The sequence below is a fragment of the Mus pahari genome, chromosome 13 (genome assembly GCF_900095145.1).
Source record: "Mus pahari chromosome 13, PAHARI_EIJ_v1.1, whole genome shotgun sequence".
NCBI lineage: Eukaryota > Metazoa > Chordata > Mammalia > Rodentia > Muridae > Mus > Mus pahari.
In genome coordinates, this window is record NC_034602.1 from 75,973,932 (window position 1) to 75,987,410 (window position 13,479).

At 38.2% G+C, this 13,479-nt stretch overlaps 1 protein-coding gene across 1 annotated transcript in view; it reads right to left on the reverse strand.

Moving 5' to 3' along the window:
• Nucleotides 1-13,479, reverse strand: part of LOC110330799 (transmembrane protease serine 11E) — a 40,898-nt gene that overhangs the window by 12,994 nt on the left and 14,425 nt on the right. The window contains exons 2-5 of the mRNA XM_021211122.1: nt 8,419-8,543; nt 5,230-5,351; nt 2,609-2,676; nt 987-1,150 (exon numbers count right to left, since the gene is read on the reverse strand). Coding sequence (XP_021066781.1) covers nt 987-1,150; nt 2,609-2,676; nt 5,230-5,351; nt 8,419-8,543 — 479 coding nt within the window. The remainder of the gene's footprint in view (nt 1-986; nt 1,151-2,608; nt 2,677-5,229; nt 5,352-8,418; nt 8,544-13,479) is intronic.

Below are 13,479 nucleotides of genomic sequence, written 5' to 3' on the forward strand. Positions count from 1 at the left end.
CTAATAAGCACAAATGTGCATGACACCCTCTCATAGATTTTTTTTTCTCAATTTCAGGTGTGTATTAGGTAATTCTTTTAGCTGAAAATAACAATATTGAAAGAAAGATAGGAAAATATAGTCCATTTTCTACCCAGCCTTTCTTCTCATTAATAAGCCATTGCTTTGAAAGAATGTATAAGAATATATAAAGGATTAATGTAAGGACATTCCCAAAGATGTCAAAAACCAATGATGCTCTAAAGTGGTTTAGTATCTACATATAACAGACATACATCTTCATACATGCTTTAAATCTCTATAAACTAACTAAAATGCCTGACAATACTAAGTCTATGCAGACCGTTATTGTTTCCCATTTTTAAAGAATAACAAGAAAAATGTGTGTATTCAGAAAGAATGTTTTTCCTATGCTTCTCTGACTCCATGGATATGGAACCCGTGGACCAAGAGGGTGATTGTACTTACATGAACTATAAAACAGCATTGTGTAATCCTTTGTGGTCCCAGAAAAAAAATAAACAAACAAAAATATTCACTTCAACCTGTTCAATTACAGTAGTAAAAACACACAAAACTGAATATATGTGGATTACAGTTGTTCACTGGTAAATGATCCTAAGAAAGCAACTATGACAACAGGTATGTTAAGCTTTCCTATGTCATACTCTCAGAAACTGTGTTGGAAGTAACAAGCAGAAGAATATTCAAAGCTACATTTTCTGTATACAATTAGATTCCATATCCAACATACAAGGTACAATAAAAACACTTTCCAGGAGATAATGAAAGCCTGCTTGAGAGACTTATGCTTAGAACACTTTCATGAATGAAAGTGGGTCATTAACACCAATTTAGTTTCAAAGCAATGACTTACAGGTGCCAGGACCTCAACAATTAAAGGGCAAGAGAATTTTCAACTGAATGCCTAGAGCAATTCTAGAATGACTCTGTGTACGAGAAATAAACAAGACAACCCAACCTACTTTTAATTTTAACTGATTCCGGATCAACATTTGGGGGTCCCGTAGCATGTTTCAGCTTTTCTTGCAGAACATATTCAATGATTTTATGCACAATTTCAGGATCCTCAGTAGAGCGGATTCGAAAAATCAGCAGCATGTGAGCCAACACTCCATCGACTTCTTTGCTATTGTCCGAAAATATATAAAGAAGGAAGGGAAGGAGGGAAAGGAGATAAAATTGAGGGAGAGAGGAAATCTGAGTCGAATTATTATGCATGGCTCTTAGTTTTCCTTTTTATAAAATGCTGTGTTTTTCATCTTAACTAACTTAAATTCCAAACTTAACAGACACTGTCCTTTCATCCAGCCAGACTCACTGTCTCAGCTCCTATGGTCGGCTAGTGTCATAACTCGATGGTCCACTAGCCATTCATGCTTCCCCTAAGCTTGAGCTTCTTCAAGGCACAGCATCAGGAAGGAAGGGTGAGTGGCCAGGCAGGGTCTCTGAGGTACAGAAGTAGAGAAGCTGGAAAGCAACTTGGAAAAACATAGCTGGCACAACTTAGTTACTTTACATTCTGAGCAGCTAGGGCAACTTCAGGTTTCCCAGTGGGATGATTAGATTCTTGAGTTGGGGAATTCACCATGCAACTTTTTGCGAGGTGTGCAAGAAAATGCAAATAGAGAAATTGGGAAAACCATTCAAACTGGATGCAAAAACTTGGATTCCAATAACACAAGAAGCCATGTAGATGACAAATCCCTTGAGAGAACGGACATTTATGAAGTAAACAGACGTCCAAAACAGATGCCATCTCAAGTACAGAATATTTCAGGAAAAAAGCCACCCGAGCAATGCCTTGGAGATGTCAGCTAAGGGACAGCCTGGGAAGTAATTCAGTGTTGTCATTTGAATAATGTAATAAACAGTTCTTACCCTGTTTTTGAGAAATATAAATAACGTGTGTTAGAATACATTATGTAAGGTCCATATTTAGTGTTTTATTTAAAATGTTGTATTTTGCCAAATAATAACATACTTGTAATCTCACCACTCAGAAGAAAAGAAGGATTGGGAATTCAAGGCAAGCCTAGACTATGCAACAAGGCTTTGACCCCCACATAAAACAACAGCAGAAATTTGTGTTCTGGCCTTGCCTATTTAGTAATAATTGATAAGGTTCTGAAATCCTCTTTGGTAAATGTTTAAAGCATGAAAAAGGTAGAGTAGAAGAAAATAGGCTAAATAAACTGGAATAGGGGGCAAATAATGCAAGATGTGAAGACATAAGGATCTCATTGGACAGGGTTCTATTTGCTATTATATTAGTTCCCAGTTTTAATGGTTAGTTTTCATAAACACACATACATACACACACACACACACACACACACACACACACATCATAGCATCAGAAACAGTTATACCTCTGTTCTCAGCAGGCATCCTGCAAATGTTCATTTTCAAATAGGAGACTAAATAATGTTTGTTGAGCCGATAGTTTTTATAGACCAGGTGAATAAAGAATTATTGGACTGAATCAAATCACATCATTAGTATTTCAAAATATGTTTATTACTGACTTGGTTAAGAATTTAAGCATTAAATTAGATCCAGAATTAACATTTGAGTTTCAACATACCTGAACTTGATAATGTGAGCCTTGACAAGTTGTCCCCTTAGTGGAGATTTATAAAATGCATTTTTTACCTGTTTAAAGATATTTAAAGCATGTCAACAAGAACAGTTTTCTGAATTTCACTAAGTAATCCAGTATTCTAGAGCAGTGGTTCTCAACCTTTCTAATGCTTTGACCCTTTAACACAGATCCTCATGTTGTGGTGACCCTCAACTATAAAATTATTTTCATGACTATTTTGTAACTGTAATTTTGCTGTAATGAATCGTAATGTGAATATCTGTGTTTTCTGGTGGTTTTGGGTGACCCCTGTGAAAGTGTCATTCAACCCCAAGGTTAAGAACTACTGCTCTATAGTCAGTTAAAATACAAAACAAAGTGAACAAGCAAACAAAATACATTAAGCAACATTCACTGTGCTGAAGCTGAGTAGTCCTTTATGGAATCCTCTCCAGTGTTGGGAGCTGAACTCCTTATTCAGAATGGCAGCCACATTGAGGCCAGTGTGGACCTAAGTGTTCTGTTCTGTAGGATATCAAAACCGAACACTGTTTCCTTAAAAGTCAATTCATCCTCCATACCCCGAGTTAAGAACTTCTACAGCAGATAAAGAAAATGAAGCATCTATTTTTAATGTTTCCGATTTCTATCACTGTGATAAAATGTGTAAGCAAAACATCTTAAAGGGGGGGGTGTATTTGGTCACGTGGTTTTGGAGAAAGAATGAAGTAGTTCTCCTAAGTGTCAGCCGGTCACAGGAATGAATGCATGGCGCTGTTGTATGAGACAGTTACCAAGTGTGCTCACATACTGAGTTTCCGGCTCAGTACTGGGAACACCCTGAGAAAGTCCCATGAATTGGAGCTCTGAACAACCAGGCTATGAAATTTCTCTAGTAAGATGACAGAAAGTTTGGGGCAGGTACTTCTTGTTATAAATAACTCAAATGAATTGAAACTTTAAAATTCAGGGCTTGGGTAAGTAAAGATGTCAGGGTCTTCTTGTTTCCAGCAAGTGGACAGGCTCTAGACACAGCGAGCACACACTGGTGATTAGCAGAAACAGTGACCTTTTCATGTCACACTTATGCTTCCTTGACTCCTCATGCTGTCCTCCAGCACAAATACCACACTGGCAATACGATAGCGATGTCCTAGCATTGGTGATTCGCTTGGGAGTTTTCATTTAAGGATTTACTTGTATCAAGTAATGATTACTTATTTATTTCGAAGGTACTAACGATCTGTATTCCTTTAGATTTAAATCATTTTGAATCTTAGGAAACTCATTTTGGAAAACGTCACAAAAACATTGGGCAGGGGGTGGGAGGGAAAGTGACATAATGACTTCCCAAGCTCTGTTCCTTTTGCTTTCTTTATGTGAATATGAACATTAGGGAAGAGTGTCTGATATTTCCCTTGCAAGGACACATGCAACCAAGATCCGATTTCCTCCTCAGCGAGCTACACAGTTTCTGTGAAAGTGTGTCATCAGTCCAAGGTTTAGACACGCTTTGCGCCGCTCCCCAGGGCTTCATACATCACAACTTAATCCCATTGTAATGTAGCAAGAGAGTGAAAAACCATAGTGTTCAAAGGAGGAGCATTTGGGAGGTGAGTTAGATTAGATATGGCTATTAAGGCAGAGCTCATGATTGAATCCTGGTGGCTCTGAAGAAGAGTGAGAGAGAAGGGATTGCACAAATGCTCTCTGTCTCTGACTAGCCTCCTTCTGATGACAGGAAGGGAAGGCCATCATCAGATGCAACCCTATGACCTAGCACTACCTGACCCATCAAGCAAAATAAGACTTTCATTAGGAAATAGACTATTGGCGTCTTTCACTATGGCAGCAAAGGCAGACAAACACAAATGACCTCCATCTGTCCCTATTCAGAATATTGAAGCTAGAAGATGTTTTGCAAATTATATTAATTTAATGCCTAAATTGACATACAGAAAAAATTGTCCAGAATGAATAAAGTAATTTAGCACATGCTGATACATCACTGACTGACAGCTGGTGAGTAGAACTGGCTCTTCCGTTCTCTTATTCTATCACTTCATACCATAAATTACCTCACTAGGCAAGGAACTTCCAACTTGTTGTCTAGGTAACATGGTGATGACACCTTTGGCCTGTGGTACTAATTTTCTCTTTGAACTATTCCATTCCTTCCTCAGAGGGACTACCATTGCCTTCCTATAACCTTGTATACCTAAAATTGATAAAGTAGATGTGTCTACAAGTAGGCATAGTGTTTATATATGGATCTGAAGGGTTTTAATCACTACATTCTTTTGCTCAGAGACACTTCCATAGGTTGTATATCTATGTGAAATCTATGTCTATTACTCTGTATCCCCTTCAGCCTCACATGCCCAGAGTTTCTGGACTGTGTTGGTCAATAATAAATACAAAACTATGGAAAGGTAAGTGGCATTCATAAGTGCCTAGATGTCACTTGATTTGGCCTTGCAGATATAGTATTCTAGGTCAGGCATTGTGAGCTTTGTTTTGGATCCCTTTTGCATGAGTTTCTGTCAGTTTTCAAAGTTTATGCAGGGATCAATTGAGAAACTAGGACCTTCCAGTGTCATCAACGTAGAGGCAAAGCTACTTACCATAGTTTCAATTCTCTGGCTCATTTCTGTAAAATTTTTCGAAGCCTCACTTCCAAACTCAGAATATAGCTTGTCACTTGTGAATGACAACGTGCTGTAGTAATTGTAGGTTCTTCTGTGATCTACAAGGAAAGAGGCAAAACCCATCATAACCTTTATCAGATATGTACAGCACCATTATTAGCCCACTTGTTGACTACTAGAAACACTAAGACAATAAGGAATGCTCCCACCCCTGGTCATCTGCTCCATCATCCTGCTTCAGGCTCCAGAGCGATCTCCACATAAAGATAAATGCTCATCATACTATTTTGTAGAGTGTAAGAGCTGTAAGAAGCGCCTGGTGCTCTGGAGTGCTGGGCAAATACCCCGTGAGAGCTGTGGGCTAGTTACTCGTGTGTTATCCACTCCTTGGTGAGCCCAAAGGATAGCCAGTCGTGCCATGTGGATGAACACATCACTCAGAAGCTTCCCAGGGCTGAATTATTTTATATTAAAGAAGTAGACAACCCACCCCACCCCCATTCAATAAACTATTCATTAATTCTGGACTCCACTGTGAGAAAATCTATTTTTGCTGGAGATGGAAAGGAATGAGGGTAGGAATTCAGAAAATAGAAATTTAGAGAGCTAGAATTGCCACCTGGAATAACCTTCCAAAGACAATAAGTATGTTCACTGATCTCCTTTGTCACAGAACTTATTTTCGCCCACTGGGCTTAGGGGATGTCTTGTCTGCTTCTTATCCACTGTGCCCTGTTTCTGCTGCCAATTCACACAACCTGTTTTGTTGACCTACTGTAGAGTTAATGTAGTATAGTTTTCCTGTTCTACATACAAAAGAGTCAGAGACTTGAGTCTACCTTCAGTGGATATTAATGCCTACCACATTTCTGTGATAGACATTGTGTCAAGCCTTATAAATATAATAATAACCTAAGACCATTGAAAATAGTTATTGTAAGAAAATGGACTATGCTTCAGCCAGACTCAGGCTCTTCCTTCTTCTTCCAAGCTGATGTTGATGAAGTCAATAATTAATCACATATTAAATAGTAATGTTATTCAGAAGAGGATAAGAGGTCCCTCTAGTCACTTAAGCATAGCTCTTTTTAAAATTATAGATTGCATCATTTGAGTTTTGAAGAGGCAAAGCATGGTCAACTATCAGTACTTCACATGGATCAACCACAGAAGCAATTTGTATACTCAATATTGTACTTTTCTCTGTAGACTTAAATGGGCCACAAAGTTTTCATATAGAAAGCTTCTGGTATTATATGCTAGCTCTTGTAATTTAACGAATATTGAATATGTTAAAAATATGGATGACCATGAATTGTTGATAATTTTCTAACAGGCTTGTAATTCTACAACTTACAGTGATGTTGTTCACTCACACATTCACAGCACAGAGAAGTGTAAAGAAAGCCCTGAAGGCACTTGACAGGAGTTAGACAAACAATTCTCAGCGGTCCGGAGCTTTGTAAAGTGAGGCTCAAAATGATGTTTTTTCCAAATCTGATCACATTCCTATTTACTCTGTAACACATCTGTTGAGTTTGGCATGTGAGTTCGTAAGTGCTCATTGTTTCATCTAATCTGTTGTTAGTTTCCACACCCAGACGGTAAGTCATGCATACAAAACAGTAACGTACAAGAATCCTTGTTTACTCAGGTGTGCTGTGTGGGTACTGGGAATTGTGTTACAGCTTCTGAACTGATCATCCAAGCGGTATGATACTGGAATTAGATACTGGGAAACGTGACCCAGGTTTCAGTATACACATGCGTGAGGCCCATAATCTTACAAAACCTGGCTTAGGAAAATGAAAAGGAGATAGAGGAAGAAGCACTTTTTTTCCTCTCAAAAAGAGGGATCAAGCCTCTAACATTCCTAGGGCTTTCTTATGAAATCAGACAGTCCTAAAAGTATGTCGTTTGTTTTTTATCGCTTAGTATTGAATAAAATTTTATAATGCACCTGGTATATGCCAAGAGTCTTCAAATATTTTTGGAAATATAAAAATGAGCAAATGATAGCCTTTCAAATGCATAGAGAAATAACAATGCTTACAGCATAACGAGGCTCAGTATATTCAGAACCGATCTGTGCTGTAATGTTATTTTAGCAACTCTTTTGTATTAAAAGTATTGCAGAAAATTTCTATTATCAAACTAAAGAAACCTCAATTTAAAAAAAAAAAAAACAGCATGTGTATAAACACCACCCAAAAATATTTGTCTTGAGCATTATTTTTCTTTAAACCACCCAAAAAAGATGTATCTTCTTGTTTTGGAAATTGACATGTACTTGATAGATAGTAGAGGAAGATAATCAGATTACCGATCACTCTTCCTCTGTACAGGAAAGCATCTTCGTCAAATTCCCAATTAAATTAGATCCAAGTGATTAGCTTCTATGGTTTCAGGGCTTTCAATATCAAAACAAAATCTAGTCACATAGGGAGATATTAAATTAAGAGATCATAGTTGAGTCAACTAATTAAAACCCTAGAAACAGTATAGGAAAACTTCAGAAGGGTTGTTATATCTGTAGTCCCCTGGGCATCTGATTAATAACAGCAACTAGAAGTTCATCTGGCAGTGAGAAACCTCCTAACAACAGAGGGAGCCTCCTCAGAATGAGCGTTGGTATATCTTGACCTCTGTCATCACCAACATCCCAAGATGAGATTTTCAATGACATAAGCACTCACTTATTTAGCAATACACCATTGTAAACACGTCTCCAACTTAGTACAGAGCAGAGCTTAGCTCTACAAGATAATTATTTTAGTATGTAGTTCATTTTTTGGAATGCTAAGATTTTGATAAAGTTGATATTTTTAAAATCAAGGTTATTATCCTGTGACCTCAGTTCAAGATATTGTAGTCTAGCTAACCTGTCATCTTCCTGTATTGAAGATTCCTTTGTCACTTCCCAGTTATTTTGAAAAGTAGCATTCTACTCCTAGCAGGAAATACTGTTACAACAAAGATGAAAGGAAGGATTCTCCTAGGTTTCTGAGGATTATTGAAATAAAAACAATAAGCATTCAAAGAGTTCTTAGCTAATGCAAATAAATCACAGCGATGAAGAAACAGCCCTGAGGCAAGCCAAACCAGGAAATTCCATGAGGAACAATTTGGAAAGGGTCACGTGGCGCCAGAGTAGCTCATACTTACTGTATCTGACATAGTGAACAGTGAGCCCAATGCACACTGCCAGGACAATCAGGGATAAAAAAGAAATGAGGCCGATAACCCAGGGCTCCACACGTGTTCTCTTCCTGGCCCTTACCACACATGACCTGAGGAAGAAAGGAAAGGGGGTGGGTTATACAGAAGTGCATTCCTCCTTGGTCCCTTAGGCAGGTTAGAAGCAATCAGAAGACAGCGAGCTGCTTGGCTTTCCAGCTGCTAACAGGAGTCCTACTTCTGACTGCCCAAGCTTGGGCAAGTAATTTGATTCCTCTGTGCCTCTGTTTGTTTGTTTTGTTTTGTTTTGTTTTTTAAATAAAACCAAGATGATAGTAATGGTCCTTATGTCGTTATTAACCCTTATTTATTAGGACTAAACAAAAATCCTATATGTAAAATGATGACAACAGGACATGAGGCTTCTGTAAGAGCTAGCCATCATGTGCCCAACAATCTGTGACCAAGCTCCAGAGTAGGACACCATAGAGCTATACATTTTTAAAGTTTACTTTAAAATGACAGTGAAATTTTAAATGGCATATGAAGTGTAGTAAAACTTCAACTGCATACCACACTGCAGATTGAATTCAACTTGCCTTCTAATTTTATGATTAAATTCCAAACCAGACCTCGCAAATGCACAGATGGGATTATGGCAGAGCTCCGAAGAACCCAGGTGTTTGCAGTAATATTTGCCTGTTAGCTTCAGTGACGGCAGGGGAGCCCTTTCTGTGTGACTTTTATCTTCCCCTCCAAGTACAGTCCTAACCCCTGACTGTAGACCAGACTCTGGCTTGGTTGTTAATGTTGCCAACCATTCAGCTTACACATTCTAGTTGGTAAGCAAATTCAAACACTAGAAAAAAATAATGTCTGTGCTTGGTTAGGCTTTAGGCTATGACGCTGGGGTTTTTGTTTTGTTTTGTTTTGCTTTGCCTTGCTTTTTTAACTAGCTGTTTCTCACGTCTATACATTGAACTGGGCTTCTTTCTTTTTAGAAAGCTACTCATTCAATACATGAAAGAGGAGGAGAATGTAATGTCCTTCTGAGGGCGTTCTGGGTACTGAATCCCATTTGAGGTGATTGTACAGTTCTGCCTTTTCATTACCCGCTCTGACTCAGTCTCAAACCATTCAAATGCTGAGTTGGGTTTCTCCACCTTTCAGTAAGGCACAGGACACCCAGCCTGTGAACAGCACCAGAGGGAGCTCAGAAAGCATCTTGCACACTGCAAAGCACCTTGCAATAAATACATTGTTTTTTAACTTATGGAAATCAAGAGGACTTGTTGCCTGGTGATAGAAAAATCACCAAGAAATATTTTCATACTGGTCCTGCGGTACAGTGGTCATCGCATCTTTGCCTGGTCACTGAATCAGGAAAATCATAGTCACCATCTCCACAAGATTCTGCCTGCCCCTGCTGCAGGTTATAGGATCCAGTAGCTAGGCCCAAGGGATCCTGCTTGTTTGTGATCTTCCCATGGGATGGTAGCCATGGAAACTTCAGTGTCCTCTCTCTAACCTCCATGATCTCCCTTGAGTCAGGCACCCAACACCTGTTCCTAGTACGGCAATTATTATGACACAAAAATACTTTTCCAAGAGGTGCTTATTTTTCCATGCGCACTTGTGCCCAAGGAGCTCCCCCAGCCTGATACCTGCCCCCTCTGTGTCTGAATGCTTGTTATTCATCTGCTGCAGAAGACGGGAGATGCACACAGTAGACGTAAGCAAGACTTGGTGGTTGACATGGGAAGGGAAGGTTTTTCAACAAAAGTCCGTGCATGCCAGATTAAAAAAAAATATTAATTTATGTTTACCAAAAGTAGCATAGAATTGTCAGATGTATATATGGGCTAAGATATGTAATGTGATAAGTTGTACTTTTTGACAGTGACTTTAAATGCGTATAAAAAAATCTATGCCAAGTACTCACTAAGTAGTGAGGGTAAATCTACTTGTATTAACATGAAAATGGTCAATTATCCATTGAATCAGAAACATAATGGTGAATATGGATGAGATGAATTTTGCACTCTAAGGTTTTAAATTATTATATAGTGTGTACATAATGAAAAGTATAGGAGGCACTGAATTATTAGCAGTAAGAAGTAGAATCAGAAGAGAATGGCACTTTCATTTGAATCCATGCATGGTTTGGTTTTATGGTAGACCTTTAAACGATAGTCTTCTGAATTAAATGGACAAGAGAGATATAAAAAAGAGAATGATAGCTTATAAAGAATGGAAAAAATTAAGGAGGCAGATCAGATCTGGTATGAGTGCATGTGTGTGCATGTGTGTAGTCCATTTCACCACTGTGCCAAGACACCATGCTAGCTCCCTTCCTGGTCCTCACAATATATATAGGTGATTTGCTTTCCTTGGTGTTAAGAGGCAAGAGGAACATTATGGGACAAAGAAAAATCTAGTCAAAACAATTTAGATAAACATTTATGAGAGTGTGTTTCTGAGTGTTGCCTTCAGCTTCTTTATTATATAGTAATATCCCAATAGATGCTGTACTCTCTCATATTTTCTCTGTATGAAAAACAAGGATTATTATTCCCCACTTCTAACCTGATGAGCTCTGTGAAGGTAAAAATGCTGCCAGTTTATTACATTGAATGCCCATGTGAAAATATTAAAATATAAGTAGTAGTCACCATAATTATTTTAATTATCAGTAGTAATGTTGATGTCCACATTACTTAGACATTCAACATTTGAAACATTATCTCTTCCTTCCCCAGTCTATAACATTGTTATTCATGCCAATTAATTCAGTTTCTTTTTGCCCTTTATTAAGGTATAATTTATCAATTTTAGCTGCCCTTTTTTTGCATTGTTTTTTATGCCATTTAACTCCATTTCTTTTCTCCCCTTATTATGGTATAATTCGTCATTTTTTTAAGTTATTTTTTTTCCTCAGAAAGTCATTCAATACTAAACTGCTCTCAAATGGACATGGTTAGAAAGTCGCCTCAAAGACGTCAATAAAATGGTGGAACAAATCTGTTTCTCATATCAGGGGATGCTTGTGTAATCATGTACAAGAATACTTCTTTACCACTCCAAACCTTAGCTGAATTCACCTAAACTTACTCTAAGACGGGCTTTTCTATTGTAATCCCTTCCATAATCTCAAACTGTCAGACCTCTCTCTCCTGTTTCTTTTCTCTTGGGGGAGATGTATAATTAGGGAGAGTGAATGTACTCAAGGTACAGATCTATTCGACTGGCCTTGAATTGCTGGAAGCTGAGGGATGTGCCCGACATTGTGTTATCAATATCATTTCTTAATATGCCACTGTAGAACTGTTCTATAAAAAGAAAGGCAGTAACTCCAAAACGTGAGGGAGAGTGTAAGGTGGAGCTGCCAGCAAGCCATGAGGCGGTAACTAAGTAAGGAGTGTGGAAGGCTTCTGAGGAGGGCTGGTCAGAACAAGCCTCTGCATAGCTCAGGCAGCACCATGCTCAGAACAACAGTGGCTCTCTGATTTCTTGTTCATTCCTCCTGATGCTAAGCAGTGCTGACATCACCATTCCTACCCCTTGGCAACTCAGTCCAGCCTAGCTGTTCTAACAAGCGTGCTCATAAGGTCCAGAACGTGGATACTCCTAAAGAATTATCAACTTCTTCAGCCAGAGTCTGGCAAGCTTTTGTGTAAAGGTTAAAATAATAGATCTTCTGTTTCCTAGGCTGTGGGTTCTCCACTCCAGCCTCTCTGTTCTGTCACGGTATCCTAAATACAGCCATAGATGATATGGAATCAAATGAGCACAGCTGAGTCTTGTACATTTTCATTTCTAGAGACTGGAATTTAAATTACTTATATTTTTTTAATTGTCAGAATATTTTTATGACCTCTTCTGATTTGTTTTCAATCACTTAAAAATGTAAAAAATGTTCTTAGTTAAAACACCATATAAAACCACATAATAAACCAGATTTGCTCCCTAAACTATAGTTTTCAGTGAGTGATTAATGAATAGCCTCCAAGTCAACCCTAATGATCTTTTCTGGCTCTAGTTTGGCAAATCTGTCTCCACTGCATGGCCAGTGGACTTGTTTTAGAAATTGTACTGGAAATCTCCCACCAGTGTTTGACTCACCGCCTGATAACCGTTTTCTCTTCTAGCTCCGTCGTCTCAGAAACACTTTCTGTTTTAGTAAAATGTCTTTTTATAAGTGCCAAGACAATAGCTTAGTGATTAAACCCCACACTGCTCCCCATAGCAAGCTCTTCCAGTTGCCCACCTATGTAGAGTATCTCAGAGTCAATCACCACATAAAATGACTTTGTGTGTTTAAGAGATGATTTAAGGGCTGGAGCGATGACTTAGTGGTTAAGAGCACCAACTGCTTTTCCAGAGATCCTGAGTTCAGTTCCCAGCAACCACATGGTGGCTCACATCAGTAATGGGATCTGATGCCCTCTTCTGGTGTGTCTGAAGACAGCTCCAGTGTATTTATATAAATAAAATAAATAAATCTTTAAAAAACAAAGATATGATTTAAAAATTCTCTGCTCTGGTTTGCCTTTCCATCCTGAGAATCAATATTTACATCATTTTGTTTTGATTTTTTTTTTTTTTTTTGCTTTTTTGGTTGTTGTGTTTGTCTGGTTGGTTTGTTGGTTGATTGGTTTTGTACCTTCCTGAAATAAGTATGAGCCTTGTCTCTCTGTATTCATTTTAGTCCATAGTCAAGAGCTGCTCATTCTTAAGGAACTGAAGCAAAATTGAGCACGCTAAGTTGCAAAAGGTCATTTTTCAGTACTACACTGGGGTGTTGGCTCTTTCTCAAAGAATGTGGAATCCACCTTAGTTAGTTTCAGAAAATAACTTGGAATATTAAAGACAACAAAAGGTAAGTCAGACCTTGTTAAGGATAATTGCTAGTTCAGAAGGCTTGACTTTCATAAAATAATTTATGTGGTGCTCAAGATTTATGGATAATGTTACTCATATTTAAAACGTATGATTTTTCCAAGTGTATACTCTTTCTGCTATAAAACTGTTACCAATGTCCACAAAGTG